The sequence below is a fragment of the Misgurnus anguillicaudatus genome, chromosome 11 (genome assembly GCF_027580225.2).
Source record: "Misgurnus anguillicaudatus chromosome 11, ASM2758022v2, whole genome shotgun sequence".
In the NCBI taxonomy this organism is placed as follows: Eukaryota; Metazoa; Chordata; class Actinopteri; order Cypriniformes; family Cobitidae; genus Misgurnus; species Misgurnus anguillicaudatus.
Genome location: NC_073347.2, coordinates 8,926,107 through 8,952,008, shown reverse-complemented (window position 1 = coordinate 8,952,008; position 25,902 = coordinate 8,926,107). Strand labels below are relative to the sequence as shown.

General features: G+C 39.6%; 1 protein-coding gene across 6 annotated transcripts in view; it reads left to right on the top strand.

Annotated features, from left to right (window-relative positions):
- LOC129416870 (KH domain-containing RNA-binding protein QKI) overlaps nt 1-25,902 on the top strand; it is a 111,803-nt gene that overhangs the window by 4,302 nt on the left and 81,599 nt on the right. For all 6 annotated transcript variants that reach the window (XR_012372065.1, XM_055171297.2, XM_055171295.2 and 3 more), the window contains exon 2: nt 25,281-25,423. Coding sequence is in view for 5 of the 6 variants with exons in the window: in XM_055171297.2 (XP_055027272.1) it covers nt 25,281-25,423 (143 nt within the window). In the remaining variant the exon portion in view is untranslated. The remainder of the gene's footprint in view (nt 1-25,280; nt 25,424-25,902) is intronic.

The following is a 25,902-nucleotide window of genomic DNA, read 5'->3' as shown; positions in this document are numbered from 1 at the left end:
CTATAACCATTATTTTTAGAGGATTTTTAAAAAATCCTATAGAATTATTTAAATTTTTTAGATTACCATTATCAAAAATTATCATTACCGCAACATGATATTAAATTAAATATATGCATTTACAAACTCATGTTTCGGTAATGAGAACTAAAAAGTTGTCTTGGTACTATGACAAACAAAATTTCAACTTTTACTCACAGTCAATTATGTCCATTCCAACATTTTTTTTTTTTTTTTGAAAATTTTAGTTCCTTGAGGGCTAAAACAATGATTGAAAATCGTTGCGGAGGATGAGAAAAATTTTCTTGGACACATTTATATTTCTTATTATTGTCTCTACATTTACCAGTGATCACCAAATACCACATGTTTCTTTACTGTAAATGTTAATAGTATAAAATGCACTGAAGCTTTTTATTTTTTAGATTTTTTAATTATAAATATTTCCATGTCAAAGAACCTAAATCCAGTCATGGACACATTGCGGTAATTAACTATTTCCCCTTAAATGTGGAAAAACAACAAAATTGGTTAGTACGATGTCATTCGAAATCATGTGCAAAATAGTATGTGAAGAGATGTTTGTAACCCTATGCTTCTTATTCTGCGAGAATCGCCCATATACAGTAGACTTTCAATCATTCTAAACATTACATGACATTTAAAGCAATCCATACTGTAAGATACCATTTCCTCTTAACGTACCAAGCTCAAACACTTTTCAAAAGACCTGTTTTTGATGCACATTATTTAAAGCCACTTGCCACAGTCAGTGTTGCGGGGAGACATTGCTTCTCGCTCTGAAGGGTAGCGTGGCCTTTAGATATGAGACCGGCGACCGGCCCTGGCACGTCACCTGTGAGCGATGCATTTGCGTCAAGCAGACGCGATGCTCCTAGGCTAATGCACAGACCGAGCGCAAACCCCCGACCCCGTTAGTGCAGATGAATGCTCTCAATGGGTAACAGGAGCAGTCAGCCATGCTAGGCCATGCACTCCGCACTGTAATAAAGGTGATGAATTTAATCAGGAGAGCAGGCGCCGCCATCAGTACAAGGCCCATAAGGCAAAGCTGTGCTTCTGGCATCCAGAGAGAATAGAGTTAGTTACTGTTTGAATAGAGCTAGTAATAGAAACAGAGATGTATGTGAGCCTGTAAGGCACCGTAATACTCGGTGGTCATTCATGGTTTGTACACCGAATTGTTCTTTTATGGAGTAGTAAAAGGTCTCAGGATAGGTCGCTGTCCAGTTAGGAACTAGACGTAAGTAACATTTTGATTCCAAAGCATTTAATTAAATTCAGCATGGACCAGTGGATCACCAGCAACCCATCTACTGACCATCTGATTCACAATAATCATTTGTTTTAATCTGGTTGGCTGGCTGTGTGCAACTTCCCAGTGCACCAAAATGACATTGTGTTCACAATGTACCAGGTTGATACAATGAATGATTTTGAGAAATATTTAATTGCTACACATTTGCCAGGATTTTCCAGGGTTAGCTTTTGAAATACTGTACATTCTGAGGGATTGTTAACCCAAAACGTTTTACCAGAGTAGTGTTTATGTTTATGTACTTTGGCTGTTAACTTGCGTCACAATGATGTTTTGGGATCCTGAAAATGCAATCTTTTGAAGGTGGGTTTCAAAGTTTTTGAAAATTCCATCTTTACGTCTCCGTGTAAACTACGAAGATGCAGATCTGTGATAACGGTCGGTGACGTCATACACGTGTTAATTCGGTCGATAGGCATGCGCGAGTATAACCAAAATAATAATGGTCATCTACAGGACTGGGGGATTCTTACGAAATCCTGATTTAGTGTCCAGCATCAGAATTTTTAAAAAGCCCTTTTTTTGCACATATAAGATTGAAGTCTGAGCTTACTATAACCATTATTTTTAGAGGATTACAATTTTTTTTCTATAGAATTATTTATATATATATTTTTTAGATTATGCTAAAATGCTAAAAATTGTTAGATTTTTAGCATTTTTTAAGATTATCATTATCAAAAATTAGCATTACCGCAACATGATATTACATTAAATATAAGCATTTACAAACTCATGTTTCGGTAATGAGAAATAAAAAGTTGTCTAGGTACTATGACAAACAAATTTTTCACTTTTATCTGGAGAGAAAAAATAAGAACTGCTTAACTGGTAGCCATCTTGAGTGTCACAGTCAATTATGTCCCTTCCAACTATTTTTTTTTATTTTAGTTCCTTGAGGGCTTAAACAATAATTGAAAATTGTTGCGGAGGATGAGAAAATTGGTCTTGGACACATTTATATTTCTTATTATTGTCTCTACATTTACCAATGATCACCAAATAGCACATGTTTCTTTACTGTAAATGTTTATAGTATAAAATGCACTGAAGCTTTTTATTTTTTAAGATGTTTTTATTATAAATATTTCCATGTCAGAGAACCCAAATCCAGTCATGGACACGTTGCGGTAGTGAAAATTTTCCCCTTAAATGTGGAAAAAAACAACAAAATTGGTTTGTATGATGTCATTTGAAATCATGTGCAGTGCAAAATAGTACATGAAGAGATGTTTGGTACTATATGCTTCTTATTTTGATAGCATTTACTTTTTTATCAAAATGTTTCATGATTGACACCTCATAAGTCTAATTTCACGAGAATCTCCCGACTGTGTTTGTTTTGCTCAGTTCATTAACGCTTCTCTAACAAAGTTTACAACATTTTGATCACTTGTAGTAATACCTACCTCATCGTCCGTCGAAACAAAACTGCTTGATGCTTTCGCCGTCTTGATTGTTTATATTAATCACTCTGTATGTTTATTTACAAAGTAACATAGCTGGCCTGGCGTGCATAATACAGCATGTGTTGTTGTTTTCGTGCATACGTGTAAACGCAGATCTTTTTGACAGCATTGTCGTATATACGTTAAATTGTAAAAAGGACAAACCTTTTTAACTACATCATTGTAAACATAGCCTGATATAAAGGTACGACTATGAGTTAGGGGGCGGTCACACTATGCTTTTTGTTCCATTGATACGCATGCGAATGCATCAGACCGAAAACACAAGCTCATGCAAAGATACAGTATTTCGCATTTCGCTTCGTACCAAAATTAAAGTCTGGTGAACTCTGACCTGCGATGTGACCAGTAGAAAACTGATACGTCATGCTGTGACCCTTCTCTCTACTGAAAAGCAAAGATGGACGAAGCCAAAGAACTTATATTGACGAAGAGCTCCCTGCCCATATTCGCAGTAACATTTGAAAAATATTTGGATGCTCAAAGTCTCGTGTGACCGCCCCTTTACACAATAACCCATACTGATTATTTTTAAACAAACAAGAATTTTAATTGTGAAGTCTATTCTCATTTCTGCTTCTTTCTTTGGTGATGTATAATATATATATATATATATATATATTAAAGTTACAGTTAACTAGTAAAACAGAGATTTAAAAAAAAGAAATGATGGTTTATTACTTTTTATACAGGACAAGTGCTTTAACAGGGGTCATTAATCACACAGAGTCTCATCAAAAAACAAATCTGATGTTTGTTGGTAATCACACCCAGAGGACAGATTTTAATGATTTCACCTTCTGAAACAACAGAAATGTGGTTTTCTTTCAAGAAAAGCTCTTCTTGAAAGCTTCTTAAAGTTCCCATGAGGACCGCAGAAGCCTGTGCTCCACCGACGATTAGTCTAAGTGGCCGCATTCATTACCTAATTGGAGCAATTAATTAATCCTGAGTTGTTTTAGTGGGGTCAAAGTCAATTTATGCAGAATTAACTTCTTTAAGACTCTGTCTTTAGTTGTGGACCAGTTGTCCTTTCTGAGATGCTTTTAAATTCCTCTCACTTTGAGGTATTAGAGGAAAAGGAAATGAGCTGTGCGCTCATTAAAAGCTTCACACTGACAGACACACAGGTGACTTACACAACCAGAGGAATCTCAATGTGGCTGAAGGGCACAGCATTGCTGTACTAAATACCTGTATAACACGTTTCAAAAGTGCTTTAATATTGTTATTTTAACATATTTTAAAAAACACCACATTACTTTAAACTCAAGGTCAGTAAAGTTTTACAGAATATCACAGGTTTCAAAGTCGGAGTTGCTTAAACTTACTAACTAACTAATGCTGGGTACACACCAAAAGATTTTTTACATCTTATAAGATTTTCAAAATGTGATAGACCACAAACATGAGGATAAAAAAATCCTAGATTTAACAGTTTTGCACTTGTATTTTAAGATATTTCAGTACAAGATGTTTGCAGTTTGGACAGCTCTTACATTTATTTTAGTCTAGGACTAGTCTAATCCCTGTCCGGGAAACTGCCCCACAGTGTGTGGTGTGCCAAAGACAGCACACCACACACAAATAGATTCTCAAATAGTCTCGACTGTGAACACAGGAAATCTTCCAAGACTTCAGAATAAGCATGGTGTACGATATGCAGGAAGAAATTTCAATGGTGGTTTTTGGAATTATTTTCACAGAAAATTTAAGTCAAAAAAAGAAAAGGGTTTGGGTGAAGTCGTGGAGACAGCGGGAACTTGGTCCATCTCTGCTGTCCACATCAACTTTGCTTTGTGCTGTGCCATGACTGCTTCCATTTTCCATCATCTCGCTTTCTGATTGGATATTGTTTCGTTTCACATGATAATCTCAAGAGCGTGCACACGTTTGCCCTCTGGGTTCCCCCTCAGGATTTCGCGATCGGGGCGGCTCCAATGTTTTTCCGTTCAGGTTCTGACACTCTTTATAAACCTCACACCAAGGGAAAATCTGGAAAGATAATCTGTAGAACCATCAAGATAATCGAGACATAGCTAGGATTGTCGAAAGGGGGGAAATCGGCCCAAAATCTGCCAGATTATCTACTGAGTTTTTTTTCCCACATTTTCTAAGTTGATAAAAGCACTGGGGACCCAATAATAGCATTTAAACATGGAAAAATTCAGGTTTTTATGATTTTTATGTATATATGCTTTAAATAGTCCTTGCGATTGTTGCTTGGCATCAAATTGTATGAAGATGATCCCAGCTAAAAGCCATGTCAGACTGTGGGATCTCAGCTGTAACGCTGTACAACAATAAAAACAGACCCACACAGGAAGACTCGTCCAGAGCAAGACTGCATCTCAAAATGTCTGGCACTGTCAGAATTGTATCAGTGTTAAAATTTGATTGTTATGATCATTGTTCCCTAAAGACCTAAGTATGGACCATTTTTACGCGTACGGGAGGGTCTGCGTACCCTCCCGTACGCGCAGCACAATTTTAGTCATCAGAAGAGTGCGCGGGTACTGTATAGATAGACGGTTTCATCGGACGCACGTACGTTGTTGCAGTTACGCGTCTGGTCGGAACTTCGTTTAATGGTCTGGCTAGTGGCTAAACTGAACTCTGGAACAAATACCTCGTCAAAAATAACAAATGTTTTGGTTTCCTGAAGACGAGGGGAGACTGCGATCATGGATCAATCAGCACTATGTGAAGGGAGGTTTGGCAGCAGATCTGTAGTTCAGATTGTTTACATTATACAGGACACATTTTACACAGTAACATAAGCTTAGTGTAATTTTTGATACGTTTTAGCTATGATTTGAACTAAGATAATCTAATTGTTGTTTATTTTGTTTGTTATCAGAAATAAACTACTCTAAAAGGACTCTGTTGTTGTTATTGATTCTTTGTGGAAGTTTACCGGAAGTTACGTTTGTTCTACGAAAGCCGTTTGTTTATGTTGTTACTGCCGACACACAGGTTTTACTGGGTTTTTTTTCAGAATTGTTTGTTCATGTCGGACTTAAGGGGGCGGGTCTTGTGTCAGTTGATTTGATTATTTGTTAAGCATTTCCATGTCTTACCTTTTCAAACGACTTTAAACTGATGTCCACTGTATGTAACCTTTTTTGGTTACTAGTTTATAAGTCTAGTCTACAGCCGGTTGCATGCAGATGCCTGGTCAGTTTCACTTCATCTTACATTCTGAGACCCATTGTGTGCCAATATACTGTAGCACAGTGCTAATTTTAGTCACACTGTGGCTCTTTCTGTTGATATTTTGAGATGCTACGTAAATAAGAGGTTTGTTTTAACAGAAGTTAATTTAGATCAGTGGTCCTTAACTCCGGTCCTCGGGCCCCATCCTTCCAGAATGTTTGAAACGTTTCCTTAATTAACGCACTAACAAGCTGATGAACTGAATCAGGTGTTTTATATATGGAGAGATCTAAAATGTTACAATCTTACTAAAATCATCATGCAGAGCACAGGTTCCCTCTATATCTCCTGAACATTATCATTCCCTGTCACAGGATAACTAGAAAGGTCATTAGAGCAGAGGTGAAGAACACACACAAACCATCATCTGACAGCACTTCATCAGATGTACCAATAACAGGGGTTATGGGGTTACTGTGTCCTCGCTTAACACTTAAGAGCACCAGTAGTTCATCTGAAGGAGAAATCAATCACATGACATGCCCCGCCCCCTCCATATCCTCTCCGCTATACATCATCGCAGGGATTATTACGAGCGGCTTCCTGCGATGCCGTCATTATTAGTGAATGCATCAGTGTTGCGCTTTATAATGCATTCACATCCCTCATTTTAAAAGCACTCTGTGTAATTGAAACTGTTTCTCACAGACTGCTGACTAAGTCTCCAGCCGCCACGGGCTCGCCAGGAGAGTGGGTGCGAGAATGTGAATAGAATCTACCTACACGGACAGAGTCGTATTGATTTCAAAGTAAGAGGCCGAATGAAAAGGCAACATCTGAGCTCGTTTATGTCAATAGATTTTGGTCTCACGTCGTTTCTTATCCTTGTCTGTTGCCTCCGAGAGCAAAATCCTATAACCAGAAATAATTCATATTCCAGCGCGGTATCCTGAGATGTAACATGTTCATCAAAAAGCAATTTCTTTCTGTTTATTTTACTGTTACTTGAATTTAAATTGCGCATTTCTCACTATTAGAGATTGCTTCATGTGAACAAACTTGTTAATATTAGAACGTTCTGAAACATCTGACTGAATTTGTTTTCTGTGATTCAGCTTATGCAATTTTAATGTATACAGTAAATAACTCATTGTATGCTTTTTAAAAAGCATTCCAGGATGCAGCTCATGTTTTTTTGTTTAAGGTGCTGTTTTTTCTAAGCTTTGATTGTGTTTACGATGCGCAATATAGCATGTTCATAGTTCCTGTGTGAAAAATACTTTGTTTTTACTTTTGTCTATATCGCTGTTTGCACTGTCCTAAAAACGGCTGATGTCTTTCTTGTTCTATGAAGTCCCTCCTTCAGAAATATGTAAAGAATTCTGATTGTGTAGCTGGTCCAGTTTGGTGTGGAAAAGGTCACGCCAGATAGAGGAAGCTGTCCTCAGCAAAGGCCAAACAAAGGGGATTTGACTCCCCGGGATGAAAATAAAAGCGTTTCGATGGAATGGTGACAGCAACTCTTCCTCTTCTCCGTGGAAGCGCGACAACGTCACACCCTTTTTAGCGTATTGTAGGCGGAGGTTAGCCAAAAATTCAGAATATTGTCATATTCCTGGGAAGTAGAGGGCTGTAGTCCAAACCAGCCATTCTCTGCAGTCCTTGAAAAGCAAATTCTGTTAAAGAGCACCTATTTCATTGCTAAAAAATAACGTTATTTTGTGTATTTGGTATAATACAGTGTGTTTGCGTAGTTTATGGGTAAAAAACAAATTATTTTCAACATACCGTACATTTTTGTAGCTCCAAATTTCATTCTCTCCCTGAAATGCACGGAGTTTAAAAGCTCTGTGTCCCTGATTGGCCAGCTAATTTGCACGTTGTGATTGGCCTGAATAACTCTGAAGTCAGCCGGAAATGTGGCGCTCCTTACCATGTTTGAAAGATTTGTGCACAATGCAATGCTAATGCTGCGTTCAGACCTGCCGCGGTAGAGGCTTCAAGCGCGAGTGATTTCAATGTTAAATCAATGTAAAGACGTGTTGACGCGTGTCTGGAGGTCTCACAGGGCGAATGAGGTGCCGTGGCAAACGCGCGAGTTGTAAAATCTGAACGTTGGCGTAAAAACAAGCCGCGTTAACGGATCAGGAGTTGCTCTAGTAGTGAAGTGATTACAGGAAGCGAGCGGAGTCGCAGAAGCCCCTCCCATAACGCGAATTTCCGCATGAATATCTTGATGATTAGACGGCGAATGACGCGAGTAAACTCAAAATGTTCAAGCGGCAGACTAGACACGGTAGACGCGAATTTGACGCCTCAAACGTGGCTGGTGTGAACCCACGGTAACAGGAGTTAACTTACATGCTGTGAGTCCGAAGTGGGAAGAATTATGTCTGTCTTGTCTACATCACCAATCCCAGGAAGTAAAGTTTGTTTGTAGTAGTTCAAGAAAAGAGATTTACATTGGAGAGGATAACGGTTTGTACCTTTTTGTTAACATATCATTAACATGTACTAATACACACTTACACACCAAAGGAAATGTAAAATCGTGAATCTGACCATTGGTGCTCTTTAAAGGGGACAGAGAATGAAAAACCATTTTACCTTGTCTTTGTTGAATAATGGTAGTCTACCCACATTCACAAACATACAAAAAGTGCTAAACATGCTAAACAGCTCAGTCTCATAGTAATTCCTCTTTTAGAAATGGCAGCCAGAAAACGGCCCAATCTGAAAAACTGATGCTTATGACATCACAGGCATTTAACTGCCCTTCCACTTTAAAATAATTGGCTTATTTTTTTAGTGGCAGCAAAGTCAGCCAATCAGTAATGAGATTGCAAGTTAAGCCAGTAGGGGGAGCAAAGGTGCAAAACCACTTGTTTAAAATCCCCCACCCTAATAGAGCTATCTGAGAGAGGTTTTTAGGAAGCTTCTAAGGCATTACAGACCCAAACAAAAATGTTTTTGTCTACATGTCACATCACAGAACACGGATAAATACTCTGTTCAATCATTCTATGTCACCTTTAAAGAAAATGTATCGTAAATAAAACCACTATTAACCAATCGGAATCAAGGACTGGAATGAACCAATTTACGACATATATATCTGCATTATATCAGCCATCAGCTAGCTCGCTCTCTAGATACTGGCATTGGTATCTCTTAAATAATACATTTTCAGTCACTAATCACTAGTTAATATTATCCTAAATAACTGATATCGTGAGCAGAAATGATCTTATTTGTTAAGTGATTTCAGTTGATCTCTCTCTACACCAGAGCAGCACGTCAGTATGTTGGTCTTGTTAGGAACCCCGCTGTTCTTTCTCATCAGGTGATTTTTTCAGTCTCCTCCACATTCAAACTTAACGCTTGGTCAGATTTGAGAATTGTTGCTGCTTGGGTAGCAAAAGGAGATTGATGTGTTTACCTTTCGTCAGCAGCACAAAGTTCAAGGTGCGAGAGGGACGTTTAATTGAATCTAGCCTCTTCTAAATGATTTTCAAATGTTCTGGGCTAGGACCCAACCAGATGCCTTTTGAAGGACACGTGGGGGCCATCTAAAGTGCCATCCATTAGACTCCTCTGTTTAATATAGATAAAGAGCAATCCAAGCCAACTGAGAAATGATCGATTCCCTTACCTACTTAGCCTGATTTATCTCGTACCCTTAACACACCAAATGTGCATTTTAATCCTTTGTTAAAGGCTAATGGCTCTCACAGGTTTTTATATAATGTCAGTATGCAGCTGAAATTTCCCTGTTAATGGCTCCATCAGACTAAAGCTATAACTGCCCTTGATTTGTTAGATCTGGGTTTGCTCATGAATACTGTAGATTTAGGGCTTCTCAGTTTTACATATGTCATCGTCCCTTGCCGAAGACTGTAATTATGTATTTTACACCCAAAACTTCACATGTATTGAATGATTTATCTACTGCTTTCTGGATAAGGATAAGATATTGAGGAAAAGTCATGCTTGGAGCATAAATGTGGCTTTCTGTCTTGAGAGCATGTGATGCACGTGGCTGTTCATTCTGGTAAATTAACCTATTAACTTTTTACCGTGTCGTCCCATGACAACGCAACACAATTATGCTACAGCCAATCATAAAGGCCAGAGCAGAGATGGGGATTTGTACGATCCTGTGTTTCCCTTTATTAGCTAACTGATACATAAACAACATTGAGACCATGTGTACCTCAGCTGATGCCTACAGTATGCTGTATGGAGCACCTTGTCAATCTCAGAGCTTTGGAGTTTCTTTAAAACTAAACCTTAGTGCCTGCATGGGTACCTTAAGTTCTACAAGCAAATGTTTTATTTTTGAATCATGCAGAATGTTTCTTTTTGCACAACAAGTCTCAAATGATTTGTAATGCCTCTATGTTTGCCTTCAGAAAACTCAATGTGTTGTATCAAATATCAGTGTAGCACTTGCAGTGATGAATAGATAAAATGTTTTATGTGATTCATGCAAAATTGTTTAGGGGCTCTCTCATCAGTCTACATTGTTAGTGCCTTTCTATGATCTTTAAATGAACAAGCAACAAATCAAAAACATATTTTTGTGTCAACATATCAAAATGCCACAAATGCCGTTCTTAAAATTGCTTAACTTGTATTAAAGTCCAAAAAGTTTTTTTCCATGTGTTCAGGGTATTGAAGCATTGTTCTTGTTGCGAGATTTAGAGCGCTGGTTATTTATAGTATAGTTTTGAGGCCCAGTTAGTTATTTACTGTAGAGTTTTGTTGAAGGCCTTTGTTAGCCGTTCAGCAGGGCATCACTGCAAGTATTTAAGATTTGGTAGTTCTGAGAAAGGGCCTGGAGGCATGTGCCATATGCGTTTGTGTGACAAAGCAGCCCATATGCCGGCCCCAGTACGGAGCCGTGCGGGACCTCGCTTCTGCTGCATATTAGCTCAGTAGCGCACGCTGCTAAGAACCATCATTTCCTCTGTGTCAGCACCTCCTGAGGCAGCATACACACTAACACACTCACTTTCATAAATGTGCCTAAACAGCACACTCACATACTGTACCAGAGTTGCCCCGGGCCTTGGGCTGCCTTTTCTGGCTGATGGGATAAACCCCTTCCCCCCTACATTTATTTAAATGGCACCGGTACTTTTCTAAACAGGAAGGTGCTGCCTTGCACTTTTAAATAGGTCAGAAATCATTACATACAACGGAGTAAGCAGACAGATATAGGTTTTTTAACACACAAGGGCAATTACACAAGGGAACAAGGGCAGAAATGTATGCACATGCTAATTTTTCAAAAAATACTCACTGGTAAGAGACGCTTCTTTTTCAGTGTGACTTTCTTCTTGTGAATTAATGCTTGTGTATGTTTGTGTGTTTCATTTCAGTGTGTGCTTGCAAACGCTTTGGTGTCTGCTCCCCTCTACAGCACACTGAGCTAATTGAAGTGGGCCTGTGCCATAGCTGCTGATGCGGGGAAAGCAACCCCCTCCTTTCTCTCCTCCCGCCACTGAAGCATCCCCTGCATGTACTGTTGCATTCTGGGGGATTTTTCCCCCAGGCACAGGTGGCCGCTGTCGCAGTTCGTTGATGCGGCGGTGCAGGAGGATACAAAGTGTTGCGTCAGTGTATTTCCAGTCTAGCACCCATTTAACCGCCAATAAGGGGCACGCTTTACATCACTGATCACCCGTCCTTTTTAAAGCTGTGGCAATTTAATGGAGTGTGGCTGTTGTACTTTATTACAATAGAGAGGTTATGACATTGAAGCTCACAAGTTCCCTGCTGACACCCAGTATGCTGGTTAACCTCGATTAGCTACAATTTGTATTTGCTGGAATGGGTTTTTGCGTAGGACTGAGATAGCAGTGCTCCAGCTGAGGCGAGCGGTGACTCACTGACTCGCTGTTTATTTACGGGACCATGACAAAATTAGGTCTTTTAGATTGCTAACTTAGACGTCAGTGCTGGTATACATGCTTCGATTAACAGTACTGTATGGTTCAGCTGTTATTCATTTTCCAAAAAAGACATTTTTTCAGAGGAAGGAAATAGGTTGATCTTTATGTATGAGCTTAGTCTCAGAGGTTTCTCATAAGATGAATGTGAATAGAAACATAAAGCAATGGTTGAAATAAAGTATATGGTTACAGAACTATAAAATAATTTTTCATATCATAGCTTAGACAATTTGGTTTTGGATGAATTAGATGAGAAATAATTGTGATATCTTTTATTGGTGGCTCTGTTTTTTTGTCTAAGCACATGTTGTGACTGTTTGGGAGGTACACATGAGACTTCCGTGTTTTTACTCTTAAAACGTAAAGGCATAATTCCCACAAAAATGTAATTTCTGTCATTATTTACTCACCCTCTTGTTGTTACAAACCTGTATACATTTCTTTGTTCAGATAAGCACGAAGGATATTTTGAGGAATGTTTTAACCTAACCAATCACGAACCCCACTGACTTCCATAGTAGGAAAAAAGAATACTATGGAAGAGAATGGGGCTTATAAACCCGGTTATAAACATTCCTCAAAATATCTCCCTCAGTATTCATTATACACAGTTGTGTGTTGAATGCATTTGTAAGCCTGCTTCTCTCAGTGCCGTCTTGCAGTGTTGCCAGTTCCACATATTTTTTTGTACTTGCATACCGTTGTGGTGCTTAACTGTTTATGGCTTTTGGCTCATGAAGCGATCAAGTTTTTGGTGTTATTAAAGTGAGAAGCTGGCGTTCCCAATATTTGTATCCCAGCATTGGATTTATTTCGTTTTTTTATAGAATTTTTCTTTTTCTTGTTTGCTGCATTTTTCGTGCAAAATCGGGCAACACTAGTCATCAAGCACTAATGCCTCTTTCATTACTACCTGCATTTTGCGAAATTTAAGAATGCGGTTGTCATTCCCGTAAATTACTGAAGTGTTTTTTAAATAAATATTTACCTACACTCACATAAAGGATTATTAGGAACACCATACTAATACTGTGTTTGACCCCCTTTCGCCTTCAGAACTGTCTCAATTCTACGTGGCATTGATTCAACAAGGTGCCCATATTGATAGGATAGCATCTTGCAGTTGATGGAGATTTGTGGGATGCACATCCAGGGCACGAAGCTCCCGTTCCACCACATTCCAAAGATGCTCTATTGGGTTGAGATCTGGTGACTGTGGGGGCAATTTTAGTACAGTGAACTCATTGTCATGTTCAAGAAACCAATTTGAAATGATTTGAGCTAGCCATCTGAGGATGGGTACATGGTGGTCATAAAGGGATGGACATGGTCCGAAATTCTGACTCTACCATCTGAATGTTTCAACAGAAATCGAGACTCATCAAACCAGGCAACATTTTTCCAGTCTTAAGCTGTCCAATTTTGGTGACCATGTGCAAATTGTAGCCTCTTTTTCCTATTTGTATTGGAGATGAGTGGTACTCGGTGGGGTCTTCTGCTTGTAGCCCATTCGCCTCAAGGTTGTGCGTGTTGTGGCTTCACAAATGCTTTGCTGCATACCTCGGTTGTAACGAGTGGTTATTTCAGTCTAAGTTGCTCTTCTATCAGCTTGAATCAGTCAGCCCGTTCTCCTCTGACATCTAGCATCAACAAGGCATTTTCACCCACAGGACTGCCGCATACTGGATGTTTTTCCATTTTCACACCATTCATTGTAAACCCTAGAAATGGTTGTGCGTGAAAATCCCAGTAACTGAGCAGATTATGAAATACTCAGACCGGCACGTCTGGCACCAAGAACCATGCTTAAATCACCTTTCTTTCCCATTCTGACATTCAGTTTGGAGTTCAGGAGTTTGTCTTGACCAGGACAACACCCCTAAATGCATTGAAGCAACTGCCATGTGGTTGGTTGGTTGGTTGATAAGATAATTGCATTAATGAGAAATTGAACAGGTGTTCCTAATAATCCTTTAGGTGAGTGTATATTATCCACATTTGATCAGATTTAATGTAAATTTATTACATTATGGGTTGTTAGGATCATTTCAAGTTTCTCATTCCTGTGTTTTGTGACTTCTGCCATAGCCAGCAGGTACCAAGAGCCCAGCATCCAGGGCTTTTAGTTTCTAGCCTGTCTCTCATGTCTTATCTCAGCCATCCAGCTCAACAGGCCATACTCTGGAGGAATCCAGAAGATTCTGCTTGACTTGTTTTGTTGTTTGTGTGTCTCATCCACACCAGCGGGCATGTGTTCACTTTTCATCTGAGCACTGGCATGTCTGTGTGTGTCTGCGTGTGTGGAAGCGGGAGATTTTTGGGAGGGCTGGGCAGTATTATCATTCCGAGGAGAGCGCAGGCCCAGATGGCATCTCAGTTTGAGAGCGCGCCCTCTCTCCTCCTCCTTGCTGCCACCTTCGCTCGCGATGGAGCCGCCTCTGACAGAGCTGCGTAATTACAAACACAGACGGATGCTGTGTCTCCCTCTGTCTTTCTCCATGTTCCCATCCGTCTGTCATTCGCTTCTTTTCTCACTTTGGAAAGTGTGTCAGTACACGTCTGCTTTTTATACTCGTGCCGGGTCAGATCTACTGTAATTCTCAGTGTCCGCTCTGTATCTGTATCTCAGAACTCTCCTATCGTGAACCCCTTCTTTCTTTTTGACGTCACATCAGACATCACACCCACATACTGTTGGCCAAACGTCTGATGCATACGGCACACTTTTCTGGAAACACTTCAGCAGCTTCGAAAGTAATTCTGATTTGATGATTTATAATCTGTCTGATATTGTGGAGACATTTCCTTGCCCCCAAAACATCATGTGGCACAAAAAATTGTGAATGCAACCCATATTTTTAGGAATGTTTGAAACCAAACCGATCATGAGCCCCATTCACTTTCATAGTAGGAAGAAAGAATAGTGGGCTCATGAACGGTTTGATTACAAACATTCCTCAAAATATCTTTCTCCGTGTTCATCAAAACAAAGAAATTTATACAGGTTTGTAACAGCATGAGGGTGAGCAAATGATGACAGATTTTTTATTTTTGGGTGAACTATCCCATTAAGAATGTACCATGATAATACAATAAGCGCATGTGTGATAATAATAATGTGATAATGCATGTGAGTCAGCTGTTCACTGTTTCATGAGGGTTTATTGTTAATCTGTTATTGTTTGTAGACACAGTTTGAGCAATTAGTCAGAAATCTCTTGTGGAGACGAGAGGTTTTATGGTCTTTTTCTCAGAAGAAAAGCCTCCATTTGCTCTCCATTATTGCCTAGTCAAGATACTGACGATATATATCTCATATGGGATTTTTCTTTTGTGTGTTAATATGGATATGGACTTCATTCATTTTCTCTTTTATAATCATGCTCCTCTCCACCTCGCTTTTCAGTTTCTCTCTCCATTCACCACATGCATTTCTCCATGCCGTGAGAATCTGTGATGTTGAACCGTATCCATCTGTTCAGATGAAGGCCTTGCCGCAGGCGCCGTCACCTATAGCGCTCTGTGATGTCACTGTGCGGCTATCATTTCAGTCGATCTGTCATGTGGTTGGAGGACCTGTAATTTACCAGCTGTTTGATTAATATTAAAAAAGCCCCGGTGTCGGGGATCTGTCAACGGTAATCTCTGCGAGGCCAGCGAAGATGTGGTGGCTGCAGCTGGCAGCATTTGCAGTGTGAGATTCTCTGATTGAGCAGAGCTGTGATTACAATTGGAGATGGCTGTCGAGATAGACTTGCGGGTCGTTAGCTCTCGGACTCGACTAATAGTTTGCGATGTCGGTGAAAGGCGAGTGTGATATGGAAGGCAGATTATGTTGTTGTGACATAGAGGAATGATCGTGTGTATTGACCGGGCATCGCACGGATGCCAGTGAGTGTCAGTTATTTTTTAGGAACTTGTACATTGAAGAAGTGATCGGGAGCCCTGCTGGTCGCCGGTTTATGTTGTGTGTCTAGTTTAGGTTTAACCCTATTGTGTCTCTTAAAGACTTTTTTAAGATGTCAAATAAATCTTTGGTGTCCCCAGAGTACATATGTGAAGTTTTAGCTCAAAATATCATCTAGATAATTTATTATAACAAGTTAAAATTGTCACTTTGTAGGTGTGAGCAAAAATGTGGCAATTTGGGTGGGCCAAAATTCAATTACCTATTTTTTCACATGCTTGTGGAGAATGGTTTACCAAAACTTACTGGGTTGATCTTATTTACATTTTCTAGGTTGATAAAAGCACTGGTTACTCAATTATACCGGGCTCTAAATTAACTTTTTGCACTGGTGCGCCTTTTTCTTAGGTGCACCAGCACAAAAGTTAGGTGCACCCAATTTTTGACTGCATTGCATTTAGCACCATTGTTTTGCAAGTGCCTATGGTGGTTAAATGTACAGAATATAAACTAACATGCATTTTATAATTTTCATGATGTGATTCTTTTTTACCTTATAGCCAATTGCTTTTATGTTTGTTCTCAAATTGGTCGTACTCTCGAGCCCTGTCATAGCACTTAAACATGGAAAAAGTCACATTTTCATGGTATGTCCCCTTTAAAGGAGCATTTCACCAAAACGTGTAGAATTCTATAAAGTTATAATTTTCTCTTCCGCATTTTGTTTTCAAATCTGTATTATGTTATTTTTTCTGTGGAGCACAAAAGGAGAAATTATCCAGAATTTCCTGAAAGTAAATGGGGACTGAAGCTGTCAAGCTCCGAAACACAAGATAAAAATAGTCTATATGACTCATGGACTATTTTTCAGGTATTTTGAAGTTCTTTGATAGCTTTGTTTGAGCAGCAGACAGATATTTAAATTGTTATTCACTCATAAATTCTTAATACCATCCGCTCCAGCAGATCTCTCATATCTCATGTGTGTTTGCATACATTTTTTATGGCATGTGAAGACGATAAGTCACAGAACCAATAATTGTTGATGTCTAATGTTATGTGGTGAGTAAATATGACAAAATGTTTTTATTCATGGGTGAACTGTTGCTTTAACTAGATGAACCAGTAAGACCGCATTGGCTAAAGGTAACTGGACTTAATTTGGTCCAGTTTTCCCCCTTACGACAATCCTAGGTAAAGTCCTGGATGTCTTGGTGATTGCAACAATTATCTTATCCGATATCTCTGTGGTGTGTTAAGAGTGACTGAATCTGCTTGGAAGTAGAGGTTGACCGATTCATCAGTTTTGCAGATTAATCGCCGCCGATAGTTCATTGGTGAAACAATCGGCTATTGGCAAAAATCCATACTGATAGTTGTTACAAATTCCGAGAAACTTAATTTAAATGATCGTCAAAGCTGACAAAAAACTAATATTAGTAGTAACTCAAACAGTTACACAAAACTACACACGGATAAATCCTACCCAAATGTTTAATGTCATGATTATTGCCATTGATTTGCATTAGTTTATATCTTGCTGGATACTTTTATGCATGATTTATCTATATTTTTAAGGTAATAATGAGAAAAAGCGAACTATATGCAGTGGTCGGCTACATTAACATATCCAACAAATCGAAAGCTGATTTCAGTTCTTTTTTTATCATCACTGCAAATACATCTTTTGTTATTTTGTTAAATAATCATTAAATGTTAACACTGAAGCAAATAAAGTACAAGACTACACATATAATATACATTTATGTAATTTAATGTTACCAGTGGTATTATTTCACAGAACAATACTTATTAATGTAATTAATATATTTTTATTTATACATTTGTTTCACTATTTTCATGGAGGGGTAAGTTTTTCACACTGTCTAAATCTTCGATTTTTTCAATCGTCATGTTTCGTGTCTGTTACATTTTGAAGATCTGATAAGATTATAAAAAATCTTTCAGTGTGCCCCAGCCTTTAATATTGCAAATCCTAAATCACCAGCTAGTGCGAACCCGCATAAACTAGGCTAATCGTAAGTCTTCACTGGTCATTTTAGCATCAAATGATAACATGTTAAAGGGATAGTTCGGCCAAAAATGATATTAAAAGCATGATTTGCTCAGCCCGGGGCCGTCCGGGATGCATGTGTCCATCATTTTTCAGATGAACACATTTTCAGTTCTTTTGGAGGGTGTTTTAGATCTTTCAGTTAATCAAGTGTGAAGTTGTGGGGTCCACGACCTTCAAGTCCAAGAAATGTGCATCCTTCACAAAATAAATCCAAACGGCTCGCGATGATAAACAAAGGCCTTCTGAGGGTGGTCCGCGCCGTTTTGTTGTGGAAAGTCCACATTTAAAACTTTATAAACTAAAATAACTCACTTCCGGTAATGCCGCCATCTTAGTCTCGTCCGCATTCAGGATGAGAGCTTACGGAGGTTTCTCTGCTGCTGCTCTGTGCCCCCGCCCTCCGAATATGTCATATGTCACTAAGAAAAGTGCGTACTCTACGCTAATACTCTCTCCTGAATACAGAGGAGTCCAAGATGGCGGCGCTACCTGAAAGCCCTACTGAAAAATCCAGCTAAGACCAGCATAAGCTGGTAAGCTGGTTTTAGCTGGTCTCCAGCTTGGTTTTAGCTGGTTTTGCTGGTGTAGGACGCTGGTTTTGCTGGTGTAGCAAGCTGGTCTAGGTGTGTTTTGGTCACATTTTAAGCTGGTCTAGCTGGACTTAGCTGGTCATGCTGGAATACCAGCTGTCCCACCAGCATGACCAGCTTTGTCAGACTGGGAGGACCAGCGTAAACCACCTTAAACCAGCTAAAACCAGCTACCAGCTTATGCTGGTTTTAGCTGGATTTTTCAGTAGGGGGTACTTATTTTCGTTTATAAAGTTTTAAATATGGATATTTCTACAACAACAACATGCGGATTATTGGACTTGAAGGACGTGGACCCCGTAACTTTACTGTTTAGCAGCTGAAAGATGTAAGACATTTTCTAAAATAACTGAAAATGTGTTTGTCTGGATAATGATGGACATATGCATCTCGGACGGCTTCGCAGTGAGTAAATCATGGGTTTAATATCATTTTTGGCCAAACTATCCCTTTAACTTTGAATTGAGTTGAGTTTTGCGAATCCTTGCACATCTGTGTTGAAGGCAGGCTAAATGAATCTCTATCACACCATAAGCCAGTTGCATATATCTGTGCACGTAACGTGTGCCAAATTGTGTATCAGTATGTGTGCAGGTGGCTCACGTGTGCTCAGTAGTGCGCTAAGTCCAGCCCTCGAGGCCAGAACGGGAAAATGATTGAATTCTGAGGGCAAGAAAGCTGACAAATCACTAAAAAACGCTTTTAAAACGCTGTAATAACACTGTCCATAAATCACCACTGACAGTTTAATCATCATCCGGTCTGGGGTCCGATCTGACCGCTAGAGAGCCCTCCCTAATCAGCCGACGACGAAAACAACATGCATTCTCTTCTGTTTATGCGTTCTACATTTGGATGGGAGCATCAATAAACATCTCCTCATGGCCCAACATAATCTGACAGTATAATTAAATCACTCAGCATGCACTTGCAGCCATCGTCTGGGCTTTGAATCTGTTTGGTAAATGAGTTGGTTCGGTAAGAAAATATTTGGCCTATGTGTATTTCAAGGGTTTTTACAGCCTTTAGTGGTATGACAGCTGACGGCTGGAAGTAACTCAGACTTTAAAAGCTGGAGGAAAATGGGACTTAATTCACAGTTGTTGGAAGCAGTGAAAGGTGTGTTTTGAGAGTAGAAGGGCCTAATCATCACCGTCTCTGACAGAGACAGAACACTTTACAGCCTTGAGGTATATTTGTGATGCATATGTACAAATCTGAAAAAGCTAGCTAGTGTTTTTGAATAACATCACATAATATTCAATGCTATGGCCGATGTATCGCTGACACTTTAGCATCTTAAGGCACATTAGGTAGTCACGATCCTTAGAGGTATCAAGTGAAGTATCTCCTGAAATTCAAGCAAAATACCTAAATTCAGTCGCAACAATTGTGTATGCCTTTTTAGCACATATATGTGAGAGGCCAGTGTGGCATCGCACCAAACAATCCAGAATAAAAAAACACAGACTTACTTAGCATCACAATGGGTTCCAGTGTTAAGTGAGCGCTTTACTTCCTGTTTTCTACAAAACAATCGCATCCTAATGACGAAAGCGCACCCGGGCTCGGATCCAGTGTGTCCTAGTCTACTATCCAGCCTTGAAGAAACTCTGTATAATTATGCATGCAGTAGGACATATTCTTATATTTTGGCATTTATAAAAGCGGAACGGGGGTCTTAAGAAAATAACGTTGAATTATTTATGAGATAAAGTGTGCTAACTATCTAAGTTAGAGGACAACATACTGTCACAACTCTTAATTAAAGAAAAAATATGTAAGAAAATGTAAGGAAAGCTAGTTGGCTCCAAAACTATACTTTACAAACACCATTAATGTGAGGGTCACCTTCACATTCATCGTCCCACAGCCATGAGACAGTCCTCAGTGGTCTGTTTGCTCAGATGCCATCTCTTACCCTTTGTTACTGGGTTTTATGGACACAAAGTACCATTCATGTAATTACCTTCCCTCTAAATGGACTAATAATGGAAATTGATAATGGAAAGTCACCGGTTTACATGCAAGACATGTTCACCAATATATATGGTACATCAATTTTTACAGATCCATGGTCCTTCCTTCATGGTTGGGTAAGGGAACAACATGCTCCATCATACAGGTATACAGGTACGGTTCATTCTTGTCTTCCCAACCTTAGAGGAAGTTTTACTTCAATGCCGCTGTCTTTCTTAGCTGACCTTCAATGTGATTTGTGAAAATCTTAAATCATTTTTGATAACAACGTTGCCATAAAACCCCAGAGCACGTACCTCACTTACAGCCGTCAATCGGGGTCTTTTAAGCTGCGATTTATTGAGACGACCACAGATCACCATTAAACAGACATTTAGTCAAAGTATCTGTCCTTTGCGACCGCACTTCACAAGCACAGGATTCTACTTTGTGAGGGAAGCTACATGAGCATTTTGTAGATTTTTTAAATTGCAACGTTTTCTTAATGGGGACTTAAAAACGCATTTGGATTGTCATATGAGCAATCCAATTAGACACAATAACAGTTTAAAGAAAAACTAAAAATGACTGAATGAAAGTAAAGTCACATTTACAACACGGGTATTTGAGAAATCCTGTGATTTTGCACGGTCTATCTGTCCTTTGTGTCGTGTGTGTGTGTGTGTGTTATATGTGAGTCTATTGCAGTGTGCGATTGCCATTGTAATTACATCTTTCCCAGGGCCTCGGTTTGCCCTTGAGAATTGCACCAGTGAATTCATCCTCCAGTAATAGAATTACACAACAGTGGCAGAAGCTTTGGATGGGGGACATTTAATGTGTTTTATGAAATATTAACAAACTTCGTAGTTTTAATTGTCTTTCCAGACATATTAGCACTGTTACTTTCTCTCTCTACTGTCTTTCAATGTGTTTTTCTCTCTCTGTCTTATACGCTGCATCTCTCTCTCTCTTTTGTTTCTGATTTCATTTTCCTTTCAGAGATGATAGTTGATGGTTTCAGAAATGGACAGTTCTTCCTCAATTTATTAAGTGACAGAAGGGATCCCGCGTAATAATAGTTATTACCCGTTCTTCATCATTTCTTCCTCTCCTGCTGCAGATCTCAAAAAGACAACATACGTTTAGGAATTCAAGAAGTTTGTATTTATTTTTAAGTAATGCTTTCTTTCACCACAGTTTGCATAAAAGTATAAGCCATTCATAGGTTGACTACTGCAGTACGTTTAAAACATCACTATGTGTTTCTTGAGCAGTTCAGCATTTAGACTTTTTGTGAGTTTTGGCATACATATGTTTCCCTGAACAATGCCTATAGAGATTAACCATTCCATAGTACCCCAAGGGGTCAGGTCGTGTCAGCTCACTTCGGCTTGGTTAGCTTTTCCATCGAGTTTAGTATCACTTAAGAGTGGGAGGGATTATAGGCGTGTTGTTATATTTGCGCTGCCTACTGCTGTGACATCATAGCGTCATTTGAATGCTATACATTCCCATACATTCATTTATTGCTCAGTCGGACACAAAAACGAAGTTGACCACCACAAATGAATTTTTGTACATCGTGTTTATAAACACCCATGACGTAAGTCAACACGCTCTGCTCAGCCAATTTGCAAAAATGCTGTGCATGCGGAAATTCGCGTTGTGAATGTGCAGCCACAAATCGCAAATCTGGAGAACACTGCTATGATGTTCCTGATTCTCAAGCTGTTTTTTACCCCAAAAGGGAGTTTAGGAACTTACAACAAAGCACAGATGACAACAGATTTGCTCGAGATAACGCAAGCACGAAGGTAAAGCTAATCTTGCGTTTAGCATGGTAGTGACGATTCTCTCAGACCAATCAGTGATCTTCAGTGTTTTCACATAATGTTTTAGTATCAGCCCAGCTTGCTTGGAAGTGGTGGAGGTGGTACTAAAAAAGTATTGAGTACTACTTACTGTGCCCCGTGAAAAAGCCTCCAAAAGCAAGCTAACCCGACTCAACCCGTGGGGTACTATGCAATGGAAAAGCGCCATAAGGGCGCTCACGCTATCCAAACTAAACAGTGCCCCAGCGTGATTGTTCCCACTTCCTACTCCCCAAGAAGCACGCACTCTATCCGAAAACCCGAGGTCTGACCCGAGACTCGATCGGGTTCGGGTCTAAAAGTTTCACATGTGCCTCGGACACGGGTCGGGTATAATATTAGCAGCATCGGGTCTCGGGTAATTTAAAATGAATGTGTTATTGCCGAACGGACTCAAAAACCTGAACTCTTTTGCGTGTGTGCATCAATGTCCTTTTCAAACCTCTCCTCTGTTTGCCAAGAGCGCTTGCGACATTGTGTGGCTGGCTGTAGGTTAATTTTCGTTGAGACAGACATGGCAGTCAGTGTACATTTTAGCGGTTACCTGGGTATCGCCTTCAAACAAATTGAGCAGCTCGCCAAATTGGTTGCGAGACCAGCGAGATTTCTTTCTGTCTGACTGCTGCATGCAGGGCTGCAGACTGCACACACTTCAGTGCCGTTTACATTCGGGTCCAGCCTAAGTTAACCACGCCCGGGTGCGGTACAGAGCGATCACACTAGTTAAACAAACCAGGCTTTGGGGGTGCGGTTTGGATAGTGTGAGTGCGCCCTAAGGTACTGTATCATATATATCGCCTAGGCACTATAGATTAGATATAGCCTAGGAAACTCTCCCACCTATCCACAAATCTCAGCATCACTGCAAAACTTTTCCATGGGCAAGCACCATTAAAGGATAATTCCGGTATTTAACACTTTGAGTCTCATTTCTGGTTTGTTTTGGATGAACTACAGTGATGGACACAGAAATGTTGACAATGGGTCGTGTCTTGAGTTTTTGACTCGTTTAGAAGCGTCTCTTGACTGCTTCAGAATGGAAGTCAATGGCCATGCACAAACATGTCATTAAAACAACACTTGACGTTCGTTTTCGTAGCTGTGCTGCTCACCGAGTGGTTCGTGGTGTTCGTTGATGATTAAAAACAAGTTGTGTAGCGAAATACAGTTTCTGTCGTGTTTTATTTGGCATTTTGTAAAATTACATTGACTTCAATTGGAAGACTCATTGCTCGCTGATATATCACTCCGCCGCCGGGAAACAGAAAAGGGTCGGTTTACATGTGGTTGTAGTTTTTTTGCTTGGTTTCTCTCAGAATAAATTTTTCCCATATTTGTAGGGCTGAACCAGAATATTTGAATATTCGTTCCGTGGGTTGACATTCGATTTTCAGTTTTGAGATTCGAATATATATATAAATATTTTTCAGCGTTAATGCAGAGCTTTTGCCAAGCAGGAAGTGCGCTTCACGCTCCCGCTCTATAGGTGGCGCAGAGAGACCAACATCCATAGCCAACAGCCACCAAACTTCACCAGTGCAAGAGATCGCCTCAACCGGAAAGCGCGCTTCCTGCTTTGGCATTCACGCTAATAATGTAGTAAATAACGTTCAGTTTCTTGCAAAAACTGATTGATTTGCTTCACAAGACGTCAATATGTCACACGGAGTTATGGGGGATTACTGTTGTATTGGATATAAATGCTTTAGCTCTTAAAGTGTGCGGATCTGTTGACTTGCATGGCGGAGCACCGGGGTTTCTGCAAAATATCTTCTTTATTGTTATGCTGATGAAAAAACATATTGGATGGTGTAAGTGTTACAAATAAACTTGATTTTTGAAAGTATGCTACCGTTTTATTACAGTTTGTTGGACTACTATCATTCATGCTTCAGACTCAAATATAGAGCGGAAGTATATATGCGGTTGTGAGGTATCTGAAAAAATAGTTCCACTATAGCAAATAACACGGATTGAAATCATACATTGCGCCAATATATTTGTTTTTAATCATCAACGAACACCACGAACCACTCGGTGAGTAGTACAGTTTTGAAAATGAACGTTAAGTGTTGTTTTAATGACATGTTTGTGCATGGCCATTGACTTCCATTCTGAAGCAGTCAAGAGACGCTTCTAAATCAGTCGAAAAGTCAAGACACGACCCATTGTCAACATTTCTGTGTCCATCACTGTAGTTCATCCAAAACAAACCAGAAATGAGACTCAAAGTGTTAAATACCGGAATTATCCTTTAACATCACCTTTACAATGGGAAACCCTAATGCCTCAGTGACAGAGCTATGTTGTACTAAAGAATGGGAAAAAGGCAACTCTCACCGGGACCCCCAGGCAAAAAGAATCTACATGTCTCCTGAGGTCATTTAAGAGGATGTTCTATCCTTTTAGAAAGGTCTTATGTGGATCTACTAACCTACAAACCCAGTAACCGCTGTTTAAAGACAGAGAAGCTCTATCTCTTTCTCTGTGTCATGCCCACCTCTATCAGCTCTCTCTCCCATCTCATATTGTCATTGTCTTTGACTGAAGTGGGCTTTGCAGTCACCCCAAGAAGAACCATTGTAGATATTGGAGGTGGCTTGGTTAGTGCATGCGTTTTAGAAACACTATACCAGTATACCAAGTTTAATTATGACCCGTACCCAGCGACCAGTCCTAATCCTAAACTTAAAATCGGATGTATGGATATCAGTATTGTTTCGGGACCAACAAAGATGTTAACCAAGAAGTAACATGCTGCATTTGGGAACGCATGTTAGACGACATTTGACGCTCTTGTGGTCCATTATGTTTAAGAACAGCATTTAAGCATGATACATTAGCTACAGAACATCACAACCATTACACAGAAGTCTCTAAACTTGTTCTGGTCCGGTCTACATTGTGATCGATGAAGGTAACTTATTTTGCTTGTTTTTCTCTTTGTTTCAGAGATCAGCAGGGTACGAAAGGACATGTACAATGACACATTAAACGGCAGCACGGAGAAGAAAAGCTCGGAGCTCCCAGATGCCGTCGGCCCCATTGTGCAGCTCCAAGAGAAACTCTATGTGCCTGTTAAAGAATATCCTGATGTGAGTCACACGCTTTCCAACAAACACACTTAAGTTTCCATTTGGGATTTGTTTGAGGTGATGTCCACCATACAGGATAAGACACATTTTGAGGTGTTCACAAGATGGATTGCTGTCTTCAAGAACAGCTAGATAAAGCAAAACAAAATGGAAGAGTAGAAGGGTTCTCAAGATGCTTATTTAAAGTCGTCGTATTTAAAATGTAATGCTGTGCGAAACTGCCCAATAAATAATGCCAAATGCCTCTGCATGTGTACATAGACTAGCATTAATCAATAGCACAAACTGTGCAACCTTTTAATAGGAGTAGGGTAAATGGCAGATATTATAATACATATTAGAGTAAATAAGCTAAATAACCTTTTATTGCACACAACTGTCATAGTCCTCACAAAATGGAGGCTCACATATTATGCCTAATAAAAGAAACGCTGCTAACAGTGTGCGATTTAAAGTCCGCCAGTAAATGTCTTTAAATT